General features: G+C 42.1%; 1 protein-coding gene across 1 annotated transcript in view; it reads right to left on the reverse strand.

Moving 5' to 3' along the window:
• Positions 1-18,794, reverse strand: part of CPN1 (carboxypeptidase N subunit 1) — a 39,185-nt gene that overhangs the window by 7,549 nt on the left and 12,842 nt on the right. The window contains exons 3-7 of the mRNA XM_009010126.4: positions 17,874-18,029; positions 13,921-14,103; positions 12,344-12,455; positions 6,624-6,763; positions 4,363-4,462 (exon numbers count right to left, since the gene is read on the reverse strand). Of these exons, the coding sequence (XP_009008374.1) occupies positions 4,363-4,462; positions 6,624-6,763; positions 12,344-12,455; positions 13,921-14,103; positions 17,874-18,029 (691 nt within the window). The remainder of the gene's footprint in view (positions 1-4,362; positions 4,463-6,623; positions 6,764-12,343; positions 12,456-13,920; positions 14,104-17,873; positions 18,030-18,794) is intronic.

Here is an 18,794-nt window from a genome sequence, read left to right on the forward strand (position 1 = left end):
GTCTCTGAATGTTTGCCTAATAAAGAAACTACGTGAGATCTCAGTTTTGATATTCGAAAGGTCACTATGAAGAAATGGTGTCTATCTAAAGAAATAAGAATAAGATGTATGGGTTTAAATTGCAGGGAGGCAGACTTTATTAGACAGAAATAAAACCTGTTGAGGCCGGGTGCGGTGGCTCACACCTGTCATCCCAGCACTTTGGGAGGCCAAGGCAGGTGGATCACCTGAGGTCAGGAGTTTGATACCAGCCTGGCCAACATGGCGAAACCCTGTCTCTACTAAAAATACAAAAATTAGCCAGGTGTGGTGGTACATGCCTGTAGTCCCAATTACTTGGGAGGTTGAGGCAGGAGAATTGCTAGAACGCAGGAGGTAGAGGCTGCAGTGAGCCGAGATTGTGCCACTGTACTCCAGCCTGAGTGACAGAGCAAGACTCTGTCTCAAATAAATAAATAAGCAAACGACAAACCTGTTGAGAGAAACAGAGCTACAAAAAAAAGGAATGGTCTGCTTTATGAAATTGTGAGCACTCAAGCACAGACAGGATCAGAAGCATGGAAAAGCTACACAGATGTACAGTGCAAAACCTGCACGACTGAACGTGGAGGCCCTGGGTTCGACAAAAAGCTGTCAGTGGTGTTGTATGGGTGTAATCTTATATTCAGTGGGAAGGCTGGACCAGTAAAGATACGATTTTGGGAGTCCTCTCTCTTTTTTTGAGACAGGGTCTCATTCTGTTGCCCAGGCTAGAGTGCAGTAGTGCTGTCACAGCTCACTCCAAACTTGAACTCCTGGACTCAAGCGATTTTCCTGCCTCAGCCTTTTAAATAGCTGGGACTATAGGCACATACCACTGTGCCTGGTTAATTTTGTTATTTTTATGTTTTGTAGAGAAATCGCTATGTTGACCAGGATGCTCTTGAACTCTTGACCTCAAGCAATCCATCCAGCTCAGCCTCCCAAAGTGCTGGGATTACAAATGTGTGGCACTGTGTCCAGTGAGAATCCTATTTTTAATATTTCTTCTATTGGGCTGCGTGCAGTGGCTCGCCCCACTACACTCTAGCCTGGGCAACAGAGCAAGACTCTGTCTCAAAGAACAAAAAAAAATTCTTTTATCACCTTCAAAAATATGGCAAAGGAAAAATAAACTTCAAAAGAAGCTGTTTTTCTGCAACAGGGAAAGAGCATTTTGGCTAGTGACTTTCCATCCCTTTTGACTCAATTATGACAGTGACTTTAAAATTCATTTTAAGTATATAGCAATGAATATTTGAAATAACAAAGACAATAAACCTTGAGACAAACAATAATGAGAAAGTCTTTTTTCTGCCCCCTAATAAATAGTGTCTGTAATTTAATTTAAAGTACTGCAGCAAAGGCAATGTGTTATTGTACTTGTATTGGATAGTTGAAATGACACCCCAGGGGTTGTCATTTTCTGAACTGGGACTTGCATCCTGAAGTGGTTAGCCCCCATTCCAGATACAGCTACTCTCAAGGCTTCAGCTAGCTTTCTCTCTCATCAACACTAGATGCTTTGCTAAGTTACATATAATGGGTTTTTTCACCGGTGAAATGAATTTTTTTTTTTTTTTTTTTTTGAGGCAGAGTTTTACTCTGTTGCCCAGGCTGGAGTGCAATGGTGCAATCTTGGTTCACTGCAACCTCAATCTCCCAGGTTCAAGCGATTCTCCTACCTCAGCCTCCTCAGTATCTGGGGCTACAGGTGCCCACCACCACACCCAGCTAATTTTTTTATTTTTATTTTTAGTAGAGATGGAGTTTCACCACATTGGCCAGGCTGGTCTTGAACTCCTGACCTTTGCTTCCCAAAGTGCTGGGATTACAGGCATGAGCCACCATGCCCAGCCTAATAATTTGTTAATTAACATAATGGTTGGTGAAAGTAGGCACTTATTGGAGAAATTAGTGGTGGTGGTGGTGGTGTTGTTGGAGACAGAGTCCCACTCTGTGCCCAGGCTGGAGTGCAATGACATGATTCCGGCTCACTGCAAACCCCGCCTCCTGGGTTCAAGCGATTCTTGTGTCTCAGCCTCCCAAGTAGCTGGGACTATAGGCCACACCACCACACCCAGCTAATTTTTGTAGTTTTAGTAGAGACGGGGATTTCACCATGTTGGCCAGGCTGGTCTTGAACTCCTGACCTCAAGTGTTCCTTTCACCTGGACCTCCAGATACTCAAATCCCAAAGTGTTGGGATTATAGGCGTGAGCCACTGTGCCCAGCAATACATGCTGACTGGCTAGACTGTTTTAGAGACATTCCCACACTTGCTTGGACAGAGCATAAGAATCTAGCAAAAGCTAGGTGTGCACTCCTGGAACCCCAGCACTTTGGGAGGCTGAAGCAGGCAGATCCCTTGAGCTCAGAAGTTTAAGACCAGCCTGGGCAACAAGGCAAAACCCTGTCTCTGTAAAAAATAAAAATAAAAAAAAAATTAGCTGAGCATAGTGGTATGCACTTGTAGTCCCAGCTACTTGGGAGACTGAGGCAGGAGGATCGAGTGAGCCTGGGAGGTCAAGGCTGCAGCGAGCCCTAATTGCACCACTGTACTGCAGCCCAGGCTTTAGAGTGAGACCCTGTAATCCCAGCTATTTGGGAGGCTGAGGCAGAAGAATTGCTTGAGTTGGGAGACCAGCTAGGGCAACATAGTGAAACCTCACCACCTAAAAAAAAAATAGAGGCCAGCTATTGTGGCTTACAAGTGTAATCCCAGCACTTTGGGAGGCCGAGGCGGGCAAATCATGAGGTCAGGAGTTTGAGACCAGGCTGGCCAACATGGTGAAACCCCATCTCTACTAAAAGTACAAAAATTAGCTGGGTGTGGTGGCGCATGCCTATAATCCCAGCTACTACTTGGGAGGCTAAGACAGGAGAATCCCTTGAACCAGGGAGGCAGAAGTTGCAGTGAGCCGAGATCACACCACTGCACTCCAGCCCAGGTTTTATGTCTAACAACAACAACAACAAAAACAGAAGAATCTAGCAAGCCCCGAAGAAGGCTGTGCTCATAAGAATGATTCCTATGACTGAGAAACATTTCCTTAAAAAAAGAAAGAAGCAAAAACAGATTAAAAGGATGGTTCCTGAGTTGGGATTCCTAAACAGTCCTATGTCCAGACATTGGGCTAAACAGACTCTCTGGTTGTCTGACACTTCACTGTGAGGCTATAGGATTCTGCCTTTAGACACTACCTTCGCCCTGAATGAACTTTTCATGTAAGATGCATTGAGGTTGCTTTAAAGAACAGAAAGCTGAGAGTTCATTCAGCTTAAACAGATCGGAGGAACTGGGAAATGGCTACTTGGTAATAAATGTTAGTGCAGTAAACTTTGGGTGAGACTTCCTGGTATTAAGGTTGTGGGGAGGGCTGGGTGTGGTGACTCACACCTGCAATCTCCAGCACTTTGGGAGGCTTTTGAGCCCAGGAGCTAGAGGCCAGCCTGGGCAACATGGTGAAACCCCATCTCCACAAAAAATACAAAAAATTAACGAGGCATGGTATTACATGCTTGTAGTCCCAGCTATTTTGGAGGCTGAGGTGGGAGGATGGCTTCAGCCTGGGAAGCAGAGGTTGCAGTGAGATCACACCACTGCCCTCCAGCCTGGGTGGCAGAATGATACTCCTTTCCAAAAAAAAGAAAAAAGGGTGGGGAGTTAGGCAAATCTCACTTACCCGTAACTGTAACCATTGGTAACTACTGCTATTCATTAAAAGCAAAATAAAACAAAAAACGCTGTGAGTTGTGCATGATCAAACTGAGCTAAGTCAGTTTACAACACCATTCTGCCGTGAGATAATTCTGTGCCCTCCTAGGAGGCTCTGGGTAGCTCTAAGATCCACCTCCACCATCAATCTTGCCCCACAGTAAGTCTATGATGGAAAGAATCTTGCTAACTTTCCCAGTGGAGGTGTAGGGAAATGCCAAGTCAGCGACAAGGCTAACTATCGGTTTTACAGTCCTCTTTCTACCCAATTTCATAGCAGTATGTGAGCTATTAACAGGCTTAACCCCAGAAAATAACCCTAACAAAATTGTACACGGTAGCGACTCCTGAATGCTGACGAGAAGTGACATTTACATCAGTCGTTCCTGGTACTGACCTCCCAGGGATTGTTTGCACCAGAAGCAAAAGCGTTTCCATGAAAACATCTTGGTTTTTGATCTAGCCTCTTAATTTACTGTCTCTGTTTTCATTACCCTTCTTTTTTCCATTCCCTGACTCCCAGCATCCTTGACACCCCTGCTGGCTTACTAACTGGCCCCTTGATTATGCTGAAGAAGATGAGGGAGTGAACGCATCCTTCCTGACCCTAAGCAGTAACCACCTACCTGAAGTGACATCATGGTTAATCCCACTGACAGAAATGACAGCATTAGCAAGATTATTATAATTCTCATCAAGCACCATTCCCTTGATGCCCTGGTGAACCTGCAGGAACAAGTATATAGTTATGATCATAAAACATTTGTATGGTGTTTTAGAGTCTCAAAGCCCTTTCTCGTATGTTTGTGCATTTTATCTTCACAGAGAATAAGGTAATAGTCCAATTGGTGTCTTTGCCTCTCTCCCTGTCCCAATTAACCTCTTCGCAATTAGAGTGGTCAGAGTGATCCTGCTAAAGCCTGACTCAAATCATGTCCCTATTCTATCTACTCAAAACCTAATGCACTCTGAGCAAAAGCTAAAGTTCTTGTGATGCTCTGTCTGTAAAGCTACGTGTTAGCTCTCTGATCCCATCTCCAACCGCCTTTCCTCTCCCTTACTTCTGAGATCAGTCCAGCCACATTGGTGTCCTGGCTTTCTGTTTTGTTTTGTTACTTTGCTGTGATAGATTGTGATAAAATACACATAAAATAAGATTTACCATTTTAACCATTTTAAGTATACAGTTTCATGTTATTAATACATTTAACCGGGCACAGTAGCTTACACCTGTAATCCCCAAACTTAGGGAGGTTGAGGTGGGCAGATCACCTGAGGTCAGGAGTTTGAGACCAGCCTAGCCAACACAGTGAAACCCTGTCTCTACTAGAAATGCAAAAAAATTAGTCAAGCATGGTAGTGGATGCCTGTAATCCCAGCTACTCACAAGACCGAGACAGGCGAATCACTTAAACCCAGGAGACGGAAGTTGCAGTGGGCCGAGATCGCGCCACTGAACTCTAGACTAGGCGACAGAGCAAGACTCTGTTTAAAAAAAAATTGTAATGTTGTGCAACCGTTACCACCACCCATCTGCGTAGCTCTTTTATCTGGAAAAACTAAAACCAGATATCCACTAAACAATGATTCTCCATTCTGCCCTCCCCCAACACCTGGCAACTACCATTCTATTAATATTTTCCATCTCTATAATTTTGACTACTCTAAGTACCTCATATAAGTGGAATAATAGAGTATTTGTCTTTTTGTGGGTGGCTAGTTTCACTCGGCATAATGTCCTCAAGTTTCATCCATGCTGTAGCATGTATCAGGATTTCCTTCCTTTTTAAGGCTGCATAATAGTCTACTGTATGGATATACAACATTCATTTATACAGTTATCCACCAGTGAACACTGGGTTGCTCCCACTTTTTGGCTATTATAAATAATGCTTTATGAATATGGGTGTGCAAATATCTCTTTGAGGCCCTTATTTCTGTTGTTTTGAACATATACCCAAAAGTGTCATTGCTGGAGCATATAGGAATTCTAATTGTGTGAGGAATTGCCATAACTGTTTTGTATAATGACTGCACTACTTTACATTCTAATCAATTTGAGGTGGGATCTCGCTGTGGTGTTAATTTGCATTTCTCTAATGATTAGTGATGTTGGCATTTTTCATATGTTTTTGTTGATTTTGTATTTGCTGTTGGGTCCATTTCAAGGATTCCTTTTATCCCTAGATATCTGCATGTTTCTCTCCCTCACCTCCTTGAAATTTTTGTTTAAATGTCACTTCCTCTGTAAGACTTTCTTCATACCATTTTTCTTTTAACATGTTATATAATTTATTTCTTACTGCCTGTCTCTCCACACTAGAAGGTAAGTTCCATATGGGCAGGGATATTTTCTTCTTTATTCATAATTCCAAGCATACAGTATAGTTTCTGACAGATAGTTGTGCTTGATAATTTGTTTTTGAGAAGGGTCTTGCTCTGCCACCCAAGCTGGAGTGCAATGGCTTGATCACAGCTCACTGCAGCCTTGACCTCCTGGGCACAAGCAATCCTCCAACCTCATCCTCCTATGTAGCTGGGTCTACAGGAGCACACCACCATGCTTGGCTAATTTTTTTTTTTTTTTAAGTAGACGTGGGGTCTAGCTGTGTTTCCCAGGCTACTTTGAGACCAGCCTGGGAAACATAGCTCAAGTGAGCTCAAGTGATCCTCCCATCTCAGCTTCCCAAAGTGCTGGGGTTACAGGTATGAACCACCGTGCCTGGCTGCTCAATAATGTTGAAAGAATAAATCTCATTGGTAGAAGAAGCCAAGATCTATTGAACTGAGTCAAAGCAAAAGTCAGACCCAAACCAGTGAAACCTTCCCTGCCACCGAGAAGCACTTTTCCTTTTGCAAACATGAAAGTTAACAAATGAGATTTTACCTCTTCCAGGAACTGGATTAGGGCTTCCCGATTACCCAGCCACTCCCGCTGTAACTCCTCTTGTGGGGGAAACTTGTTGCAACTCAGTTCCAGCGTGATATCAAAGCAGTTGGTATGGAGATAATTAAAGTCTTGCATTCCTAAGGAAAAGAGGGCAGCAGCAGATTTCCATAACCAGGTTCCCACTCAATGCCCCATCTCATCTCTCTCTTTTTAAAATTTTCTAATTATTTGGGAATTACTTTTTTATTTTATTTATTTCATTGGCACATAATATATACATATTCATGTATATCACATAATAATATGTGCATATTCAGTGACGTTTCAATACATACACTGTATAGTGATCAGATCAGGGTAATTAGCATCCCATCCTCCCAAACATTTATTGTTTCTTTGTGTTGGAAACATCCAGCATCTTCTTCATTGCCTTCTTTTCCTCATCACCTTCTATTCTATCTCTTGCCCTCTATTTCTTTCTTTCCTCTATAAAACCCTTCCCCAAGTTCCCAGTTCACTGCCTGTCTCTCTCTGCAGTTCCCTCTCTTCATAAATGCCCATTTTGTCATCTTCGTCCTTTATGTTTTCTCCATTTCATGACTGAATTTTACTTCTTGTCCCTTTTATCATTTCCCAAGTCCGCTTATTATCTGTGCCTTACTATTGATTATGCACATGAATTGCTTTTAGAACAGATTTTCTCCTTGGACTACAATGTTCTTCAGACCTGGCAGGTTAGGAATAAGACTAATATTTTGCTTTCACATCCATCCTCCTAAGAACATAATATTAATCTGAAAATACCCATCCCAGAAAAACAGACTCCTGAAAAAGCAGAAGACAGCTATATTTTCTTCTTTTTCTATAAAATACTTGCTTGTTCTGATCTTCTACATTATTCAGTTGAATCAATTACTTTTTAATATGTTTATTATTAGTAGTATGGTTGTTTACATTACAATTTCATTTGGGTTAAAAATTATCCATTTAAAAATGTCTATATTACCCAAGGTGATCTACAGATTTAATGCAATCTCTATCAAAATCCCAATATCCTTTGCTGTAAAAATAGAAAACCCACCCTAAAATTTATATGGAATTTTAAGCAACCCTGAATAGCAAAAGTAATCTTGAAAAAGAATAACAAAGTTAGAGACTCACAATTTCTCATTTTGAAACTGACTACAAAGCTACAGTAATCAAAGCAATGTGGTACTGATATAAAGACAGGTATATAGATCAATGGAATAGAAGATGGCCCAGAAACCCTTGCATATACAGTCAAAGGATTTTTGACAAGAATGGCAAGACCAAATGGGAAAGGATAGTCATGTCAACAGATGGTGCTGGGAAAACTGCATATCCAAATGAAAAATAATTAAGTTGGAGCCTTATCTAACACCATATACAAAAATTAACTCAAGGTGGATCAGAGACCTAAACGTAAGAAGACCCAAAACTATAAAACTCTTAGAAGAATACACACGGCAAAAACTTCATGACCTTGGATTTGGCAATGATTTCCTGGATATGAAATCAAAGACACACAAAACAAAAGAAAAAAAATCACAGATTAGGTTTTATAAAAATGGAAAAATTTTGTTCATCGAAAGACAGTATCTCTGGGACAGAATAGGTGATGACAGAATCAAACAGAGAAACACAATGTCAACAGAGTAAAAAGGCAATCATGAAATGGAAAAAATGTTTGTGATTCATATATCTGATAAACATTAATATCCAGAATACATAGAAAACTCCTAAAATATAGCAATGACAACCAAAAACCCCCAAACAACTTGATTTTTAAAATCGGCAAAGGACTTGAATAGACATTTCTCCAAAGAAGGTATATAAATGGGCAATAAGTACATGAAAAGATGCTCAATATCACTAATCATTAGAGAAATGCAAATCAAACTACCATGAGATACTACCTTGCACTTATTGGGATAGCTACTATCAAAAAGACAGAGTAAGCGTTGGTGAGGATGTGAAGAAATTGGAACTCCTGTGCATAGGTGTTGTTTTCTATGGAAAACAGTATGGAATTTCCTCAAAAAATTAAAAATAGAACTACCTTATGTCCAACAATTCCACTTCTGGGTTTATATATCCAAAAGAGCAGAAATCGGAGTCTCAAAGAGATATTTGCACATCCATGTTTGTAGCACCATTATTTACAATAGCTAAAATACGAAAGCAACCCAAGTGTTCACTGGTGGAAAAATGAGAAACAAAATGTGGTATAAACATAAAATGGAGGGCCGGGCACGGTGGCTCAAGCCTGTAATCCCAGCACTTTGGGAGGCCAAGACGGGTGGATCACGAGGTCAAGAGATCGAGACAATTCTGGTCAACATGGTGAAACCCCGTCTCTATTAAAAATACAAAAAATTAGCTGGGCACGGTAGCGCGTGCCTGTAATCCCAGGTACTCAGGAGGCTGAGGCAGGAGAATTGCCTGAACCCAGGAGGCAGAGGTTTCAGTGAGCTGAGATCGCGCCATTGCACTCCAGCCTGGGTAACAAGAGTGAAACTCCGTCTCAAAAAAAAAAAAAAAAAAAAAAATACAATGGAATATTGTTCAGCCTTAAATGTAAGGAAATTCTGACAAACACTATAACATGGATGAACTCTGGGGACATTATGGTGAGTGAAGTAAGGCATTCACAATAAAACAAACACTGCATGATCCCACGTGTATGAGGTACTTAGAGCAGTCAAAATCATAAAGACAAAAAGTAGAATGGTGGTTGCCAGGGACTGGGGGATAGGGAAATGGAGAGTTATTGTTTAATGGGTACAGAGTTTCAGTTTTACAAGATGAGAAGAGTTCTGGAGATGAGTGCTGATGATGATTGCACAACATTACGAATGTACTTAAAGACACTGGATCATACGCTTAAAAATTATTACAATGGTAAATTTTACGTTATGTGCATTTTACCACAATAAAGATGAAAAAAAGTATCGCTTACTTTTTAAGCTGATGTGTGCGAGCAGCTGTTACAGAAAGAATGGGGAAAGTTGAAGAATAATAAGTACAGCCTACTAAATTGGCTCTCTCCAAACAGTATGGAGGTTCCTCAAAAAACTAAAAACAGAACTACCAGTTGATTCAGCAATCTTATTGCTGGGTATATACCCAAAATAAAGGAAATCAACCTATTGAAGAGTTATCTCCACTCCCACGTTTGTTGCAGCACTGTTCACAACAGCCAAGATTCAGAAGCAACCTAAGTGTCCATCAACAGACGAATGAATAAAGAAACTATGGCACATATACACGACGGCGTACTAGTCCACCATTAAAAAAATAAGATCTTGCCATATGCAAAAACAAGGATGAAGCCAGGCACAGAAAACAGACTTTGCATGTTCTTACTCATTTGAGCTAAAAATTTAAATAACTGGACTCAAGAAAATAGAGAGGAAGGATGGTTACCAGAGGCTGGGAAGGATGGAGAGTGGGAAGAATGGGGATGATGAATGGATTTGAAAAACAGGAAGAATGAATGATAGCACAAAAGGGTTACTACTGTCAGCAATAGTTTGCTGTACCTTTCAGAATAACTGAGGGAGTACAACTGGAGTCTTGGTAACACAAAGAAATAATGAATGCTTGAGAGTATGAACAGCTCATTTACTCTGATGTAGTTATGATACATTGTATGCCTGTATCACAATATCACATATACCCCAGAAATATATATACTTTGTATGCATCCATAAAAATTGAAAAATGCTTAAATAAAATAAATAAGTAAATTGGTTCTCTCCATGCCTTAGAATCACCTAGAAGGCTGAAGCCTTCTGGCTAAATACAGCTTGCTGGGCTTCACCCCAAGAGTTTCTGATTCGGTAGGTATGAGGTGGGGTGCATGTACATTTCTAATAAGTTCCCAGCTGATGCTGATATGCTAATAAAGAGACCACACTGTTGGAAGAATCATTTTGATAAATTTAATGACCTTGGAATTGTACCAGCTTAATTTAGGGCAATGATTCTCAGTGGAGGCATGGGCCTTGCTGTCTCAGAGGATGGAGAGAGAGAGAGAGAGAGGAGAAAGAAAGAAGAAAAAAAAACCAAGCATAATCTCAAAAAGGGTATTTGTTATTTACAATTTGGAAGGCAAAACATAATTTTGCTTTCCTAACACAAACGAAAGAAAGTAATTTTTTAAAAAAAGATTTAAAATTATTTATTTATTTATTTATTTATTTTTTAGAGACAGGGTCTCACTCTGCTGCCCAGGCTGGAGTGCAGTGTCAGGATTATAGCTCACTGTGGCCTCGAACTCCCACCATAAGCCATCCTCCTACCTCAGCCTCCCAAAGCACTGGGATTACAGGCATGAGCCACTGTACCCAGCTGTGCCTTGTATTCAAGCGAATTTTCTTTTTCATATACTTTTTATTTTTTTAAGATGGAGTTTCACTCTTGTTGCCCAGGCTGGAGTGCAGTGGCGTGATCTTGGCTCATTGCAACCTCCCCATCCAGGGTTCAAGTGATTCTCCTGTGTCAGCCTCCCAAGTAGCTAGGATTACAGGTATGCACCACCATGCCCGGCTAATTTTTTTTTTTTTTTTTGGTAGGAATGAGGTCTCACTATGATGCCCAGGCTGCTCTCAAACTACTGGTCTCAAGAGATTCTCCCTTCTCAGCCTCCCAAAGTGCTGGGATTATAGGCATGAGTCACCATGCCTGGCCTTATTCTTCTTAATTACAGATGAGGACACTAAAGCACAGAGAGATTAAATAATTACCCCACGGCCACATGGCTAGTAAATGGGCAAGCCAGGTTTCAACCCAGTTGACTCTCAGATCCCACACTTGACTACATTATTTTCCTCCTATGCCCTAATCTATTATGTAAACCACCAGTTTTACAGGACCAAAAGGTGTCCCTACTTTAGTTTTAAAGAATCACAAGATGGGCCTGGCGCGGTGGCTCAAGCCTGTAATCCCAGCACTTTGGGAGGCCGAGGCGGGTGGATCACGAGGTCAAGATATCAAGACCATCCTGGTCAACATGGTAAAACCCCGTCTCAACTAAAAATACAAAAAGTTAGCTGGGCACGGTGGCGCGTGCCTGTAATCCCAGCTACTCAGGAGGCTGAGGCAGGAGAATTGCCTGAACCCAGGAGGCGGAGGTTGCAGTGAGCCGAGATCGCGCCATTGCACTTCAGCCTGGGTAACAGGAGCGAAACTCCATCTCAAAAAAAAAGAATCACAAGATGATCACTAAATGCCAACCTGAGACTTCACCATTTTCTAGATCTCAACTTGAATACAAAATGCCATGCTATTCCTACCGTTTCCCTGAGAAAACTGGGAAGAAATTTATTTATTTATTTGTGTGACAGAATTTTGCTTTTGTCACCCAGGCTGGAGTGAAGTGGTGCGATCTCAGCTCACTGCAACCTCCGCCTCCTGGGTTCCAGTGATTCTCCTGTCTCAGCCTCCCGAGTAGCCAGGACTCAAGTGCACACCACCATACGTGGCTAATTTTTGCATTTTTAGTAAAGACGGAGTCTCAACATGTTGGCCAGGCTGGTCTTGAACTCCTGGCCTCAGGTGATCCACCTGCCTCAGCCTCCCAAAGTGCTGGGATTACAGGCATGAGCCACCGTGTGTGGTGAGAACTGGGAATTTAGAAGGAGAAATGAGCACTATTCCACTTCAGCTTGAGCAGTTCCCAGGACTCCACTTACCCTTGCTGAGAGAATACCAGGAAGCCCCATTGATGATGCCATCTGGGAAGTAATCCCCGCAGTTCCAACCTTGGTACATCCATCCGTGTGCATAGGAGTAGATCTTGGCCAGCTAGAGGAAAAGCAAGCAGAAAATGACCTTGATGATTTCCAACTCAAATGGAAATGCTCCTACTCACAACTGGGGTGAAGCCAAGAGGCACTGCTGGGTACATAAACAGTGGATTATTTGCTTTAGTGAAATAAACTAGGATCGGGGATAGAGCCAGTGTATGTGTTTGTCAGACTGTGTGTATGTAGGTGGGTGTGTGTGAATGCATGTGTGTGAATGTGACTGTGCGTCTACGAGAGTGTATGTGTGGTAGGCTAGAGTTAGGAGTTCTGTATTCTGATTCTGTCACTGTGTTGGGGCTGAGTTTTCTCTTGTGCAAAGTGAGGAGTGGCAGTAGATGATATTGAAAGTCCCTTGTTGTTGTGCCATTTTCTAGCTGAATTTTTTCAATGAAATCGAGGATAAAGTAAGGTAGGACTTCTCCAGGAAAAGCAATGTGTATTTATTGGGTGAGAGGTGTGTGTTGGAGGAAGAGGAATATATTTGAACTCTGTAATTCTCCTTCATTACTATTTTATTACAGTGGACAGAGTAAAATTGATGGAGAAAAAACAATGTGCCATTCACCTTGTAGTTCATTAACGATTAATAATATCATTATGCTTATATTACATATTTTTATAATTTAGTTTATATATTTTATTATAAAATAATTCCTTTTTGTTTTTTGAGATGGAGTTTTGCTCTTGTTGCCCAGGCTGGAGTGCAATGCTGTGATCTCAGTTCACTGCAACCTCCGCTTCCTGAGTTCAAGTGATTCTCCTGGCTCAGCCTCCTGAGTAGCTGGGATTACAGGCGCCCGCCACGATGCCCAGTAATTCTTCTATTTTTAGTAGAGATGGGTTTTCACCATGTTGGCCAGACTGGTCTCGAACTCCTGCCTTCATGATCTGCCCACCTCGGCCTCCCAAAGTGCTGGTATTACAGGCGTGAGCCACCGTGCCAGGCCAATAATTACAAATTTATTATATTATACCATTTTACATATTATTAATATAAAATTAATGTTAACATATTTTATTCTATTTTGAATTGTTATTTAAACTGTTTCCATGTAGTCTATTTTTCTGTTTTTCTTTAAGGCTCCACCTAATACCATCACAGTCTATTTTTCATTAATGTGGACATATTATGATAAAATTATAATTGAGATCCCCCTAAAATTCACATTTAATGATACTCACACTGTTAGTCCTCAGGCATATTTCTTGCTCATCATTAGCCTAAGTATATTCTGCATTGTGGTAATTACTATAAAGCTTTCCTTGTATTTTCTTTTTTATGCATCTATGGCTTACCATTCAAAACAAAATGTAATTTACTAGACTGTAAGCACCTCACAAGCGGGCGGTGTTTTCAATTAATTTCGGTGGACTCGCACTGAATAGGGTTCTGTGTTACTGACCCTAAGCTCATCTCCTGAGCCCCAGGTTCCCCAGGCGGGACAGGCTGCCGTTCCACATACCTTCCGGAAAAGCTTGTCATCAGGCGTGGGGGTGTTGGCGGGGCGGCGGACCCCTCGGACCGGGTGCTCAAAGGACCTGTCATACGGGTAATTGGCCACCACCGCCCCTCCGTGGAGATTGGCTGAAAGGACAAAGTTGAAGGAGTGCATCCATCGGATCACCGCCCGGGTCTCAGGTTCCACCTGGGAGGAGGCGAGAGGTTGGTGGTGAAAAGGCAACTGGGGCTACCAAACAAACGGCCGTTAGAATAAGCCTGTCAGGAAGAGGCTTGAGGAGGTGAAATGTCTGAATGAACAGTGAGCATCCACTGGATGTGAGAAGGGGAGATGGGGAAATGCTGACCTTTGGAATGATGGTTTCAACAATGGAGTGTATGGAACTTTTTTCAAAATGAAATCTTATGTCGAATCCCAATATACAAAATAGGTAAAAAGAGAGCATTTAGGGCAAGGAAACTATTCTGTATGATACCATAATGGTGGCTGTATATCATCATACCTTTGTCAAAACCCATAGAATGTACAACTCCAAGAGAACAGTAATGTAACTATGGACTCAGAATGCTCATGATGAGTCAAGGTAGGTTCATGACTGACAGTGATAAATGCACCACTCTAGGGTGGGATGTTGATGGTGGGGTGGGCAGAGTGGGGCAGGGAGTATATGAGCACTCTGTACTTTTTGCTCAATTTTGCTGTGAGCCTAAAACTACCTTAAAAAAATAAAGCTATTGAGAGACAAAGTGGCGGTGGGGAGAGAAGTTTTTTTTTTTTTTTGAGACAGGGTCTCACTCTGTCACCCAGATTGGAATGCAGTGGTGCAATCTCAGCGTATTGCAGCCTCCACCTCCTGGACTCAAGCGATCCTCCCACCTCAGCCTCCCTAGTAGCTGGGATTACAGGCATGCAACACCACATCTAGCTAATTTTTGTCTTTTTTGTAGAGATGGGGCTTTGCCATGTTGCTGAGGCTAGTCTTTTTTTTTTTTTTTTTTTTTGACTTCATACTACAAGTCTACAGTAACCAGAGAGGCTGTTCTTAAACTCCTCAAGCAATCTGCCTGTCTCTGCCTCCCAAAGTGTTGGGATTACAGGCATGAGCCACCATTCCCAGCCAAAAAAGAGTTCTGTATGAACAGGTACCATGACTGGAGAGCTCAGAGCCCCTGCTTGGCCTCTCTCTAGACCCTAGAAAAGGGTTTCCATTTTACCCACTGCTCCAGTGACTTCTAAGTCATCTTAGCAGAAATTTAGGACTCCAATAAATCAATGTGCTGGAAAATGCTAGTTTACAGTGATGGCTTCAACCTCCTCCTTCCCTGCTGTAATGTTGACATGTAGAACACACTCCTGTGGTCATACCCAAATTTCAGGGGTTAGACATACTGTCAGATGGGCCAGTCTTGGCTAAGCAGTGAAATTCCACCCATTCTATTGCATATTATATTGCTAGCTAGTGACAGTATTCCAAAAAAAGCCTTGAATCCACTTGGACTTGCAGTATAAGTAAATAATTTACAGTCTGCTGTGTTTTTGCTTCTCTCAGGATGAACATGCTTAGATATTATGTGGTGTTACTGTGTTAATGGCTCCTCCTGGACCATGAGTCAGCTCTAAAGGCTCCATCTTTTCCATGCCAAGGGGACTGGATAAATAGGGTTGAGTCTCAATCAGAATGGATATCATTTTGAGGGCACTAGTCTTGGTCTGTGACCAGGGCTCAGACCCTCTGGAGCAGTTCTGTCTTTGTGTTCTAAGCCTCTGTCTATCAGAATAAGGCCAGCTTCTCACTGTTCCTCTTCCTCAAGGCTGTTCCATCAGGAGTGAAGGAAATCTCATTGCTTTTTCCCCTAAAATTTAGACTAGGATTGAATGGGAATCTAATTATCATTGATTCAATTATCTTATTTTACTTAGAGGAACAAGTTGAACATCAGAACATTCTTCTGGCTGGATATGCTGACTAACACAAAGTTTTTTGTTTTTTGGTGATTTTTATTTTTTGAGATGGAGTCTCGCTCTGTCACACAGTCTGGAATGCAGTGATGCAATCTGTAACCTTCACCATCTGGGTTCAAGTGATTCTCCTGCATCAGCCTCCCCAGTAGCTGGGATTACAGGCACCCACCACCACACCTGGCTAATTTTTGTATTTTTAGTAGAGACGTGGTTTTTACCATGTTAGCCAGATTGGTCTCAAACTCCTGACCTCAGCTGACCTACCCACTTCTGCCTCCCAAAGTGTTGGGATTATAGACATGAGCCATCGTGCCCAGCCTTACAAAGTTATTTTTTATTTACTATTTACTTGAACCAAGAGGATAGTTGCTGTCTAAATCTAACATACCAGCATGGCCTTTGCTTCATTTTCAAGAAAGAAAAAAACACAGGATATTCCATTTGGGAAACTCCCTATTAAAAGGCTTACACCTAATTTGCTTTTCTTTCCCCAGTCTCTAAGTTCAGACATTCACAAATAGAATGCTTCAAACTACCCCACACAGCGTGATCACCAGGGGTGGCAGTGATGCTCAGAGGATGCCTAGTTATTTTCAGGAGCAGGCCCGTCAGCAGGGTGAAACCACTCACATTACCAAGGACTTCCATTACAGGTCTCTTGGAGAGGGAGACCTAGGAATAGTGAATGGATCTTCCGACTGGAAGAGTAAGGGAAATCAGAGAGAGTATAGTGATGATAAAGGAGTCAAGGGTCATATAGAAAGGGAAAAGGAACAACTAAGGGTTAGATTCCCTGAACCTTTTTTTTTTTTTGGTGACAGGGTCTTGCTCTGTTGCTCTGTCACTAGGGCTGGAGCAGGCAGGATAATAGTTCACTGTAACCTTGAACTCTTGAACTTCTAGGTTCAAGGGATCCTTCCAAATAGCTAAGTCTACAACATACGCCATTATACTCAGCTAAATTTTATATTTTTCTTTTGTTGAGATGGGGCCTCACTATGTTGCCCAGGCTGGTCTCAAACTCCTGGCCTCAGGCAATCCTCCCATCTCAGCTTCCCAAAGTGCTGGGATTACAGGGGTGAGACACCACACCCAGCCTGAGCCTCTTTCTATAGCTAATTGCTGATAAGCATACAGTTTATCACATGTAAGACAGACTTCTCTATAGAATGCTAGAGTTCTCTGTCCACAGTCTAGTGTAGTAAAAAGAATGTTGGAATAAGAATCAGAAGGCCTGCATCTTCATCCTGATTCCATCAATTACTACCTGTGAGAATGTAAATTATTTTCTAAGTGTAATAGCCATAAAACAGAGATGGATAACACTGCTCGATGCATTTCACCACATGATGTCATGATCAACTGAACCTGGCTATGAAATAATTTTGGAAAATTGTTAAGAACCATGCAACCATATGATGCTGCTTTCATCTACTTCACCACAATACTACTAACATCAAACATTTAGTGAGTGTGTGCTCCATGGAGGGTTCTATGCAGGGGGAGAAAATAAATACAAAGATGCAGAAGTAATGGGTATTATTGCTCAAGATGGGTTAACACTGAGTTGAGTTGATGATTAATTCTTGACTGTTAGTTGATGTGAAGATGGCTTAGAAGTCTTTCTTTCTTTCTTTCTCTTTTTGGAGAGGGAGTCTTGCTTTGTCACCAAGGCTGGAGTGCCATGGTGTAATCTCAGCTCACTGCAACCTTTGTCTCCCAGGTTCAAGCAATTCTCTGCCTCAGCCTCCTGAAAAGCTGGGATTACATGCGCCTGCTACCATGCCCAGCTAATTTTGTATTTTTAGTAGACAGGGTTTCACCATTTGGGCCAGGCTGCTCTTGAACTCCTGACCTCGTGATCCACCTGCCTCGGCCTCTCAAAGTGCTGGGATTACAGGTATGAGCCACTGTGCCTAGCCGGCTTACCAGTCTTTCTGCAAGAAATGCCAGATGCTGATTCACCTGCTTTGTTTGCAAATTTCATCTCCTACCTGACTTTTCCAGTTGTCTGGAAGGGGCAGGTGGTGGTTGGGGCCTCCGGACTTCTCATTGTAGTAGATATAGGTATTGAGATCAGGGAAGTTGCGGTTCAGGTCCACTCCATTTGCATTGTTCCTGCCAACTAGATACCCAAGCTTGTTTGGGCCCTAAGGGGAAAATGAAAAGATGAAAAATGAAGGTTGCAGATTGAATCCTATATTTTCTAACTTTTCCTTTTTTTTTTTTTTGAGACAGATTCTCGCTCTGTTGCCCAGGCTGGAGTGCAGTGTTACAATCTTGGCTCACTGCAATCTACACCTACCGGGCTGAAGCAATCCTCCTACCTGTCTCCTGAGGAGCTGGGACTATAAGCACATGACACCACACCAGCTAATTTTTCTTTTTTCTTTCTTTCTTTTTTTTTTTTTGGTAGAGATGAGGCTGGTTGCCCAGGCTGGTCTCAAACGGCTGGGCTCAAGTGATCCACCCACAGCACCCTTCCAAAGTAGTGAGAGGCCAGGTGCCATGGCTCAAGTTTGTACTCCGAGCACTTTGAGAGGCAGAGATGGGTGGATCACTTGAGGGTAGGAATTCAAGATAAGCCTGGCCAAAATGGTGAAACACCATCTCTGCTAAAAAATACAAAAATTAGCTCGGTGTGGTGGCACATGCCTGTAGTCCCAGCTACTCGGGAGGCTGAGACATGAGAATCACTTAAACCCAGGAAGTGGAGGTTGCAGTGAGTCAAAATTGCGTGGTGACAGAGCAAGGCTGTCTAAAAAAACAAACCAAACAAACAAAGTGCTGAGATTATAGCCAAGAGCCACCAACACAGCCACGAATCCTATATTTGAAGGACATTGTATAGTTCTTAGATATTCGCTTAATCAAATGATGTGGCGTTTTTTTTTTTTTTCCTTTAGTCCCCATCA

Source organism: Callithrix jacchus, chromosome 12 (assembly GCF_049354715.1).
Source record: "Callithrix jacchus isolate 240 chromosome 12, calJac240_pri, whole genome shotgun sequence".
NCBI lineage: Eukaryota > Metazoa > Chordata > Mammalia > Primates > Cebidae > Callithrix > Callithrix jacchus.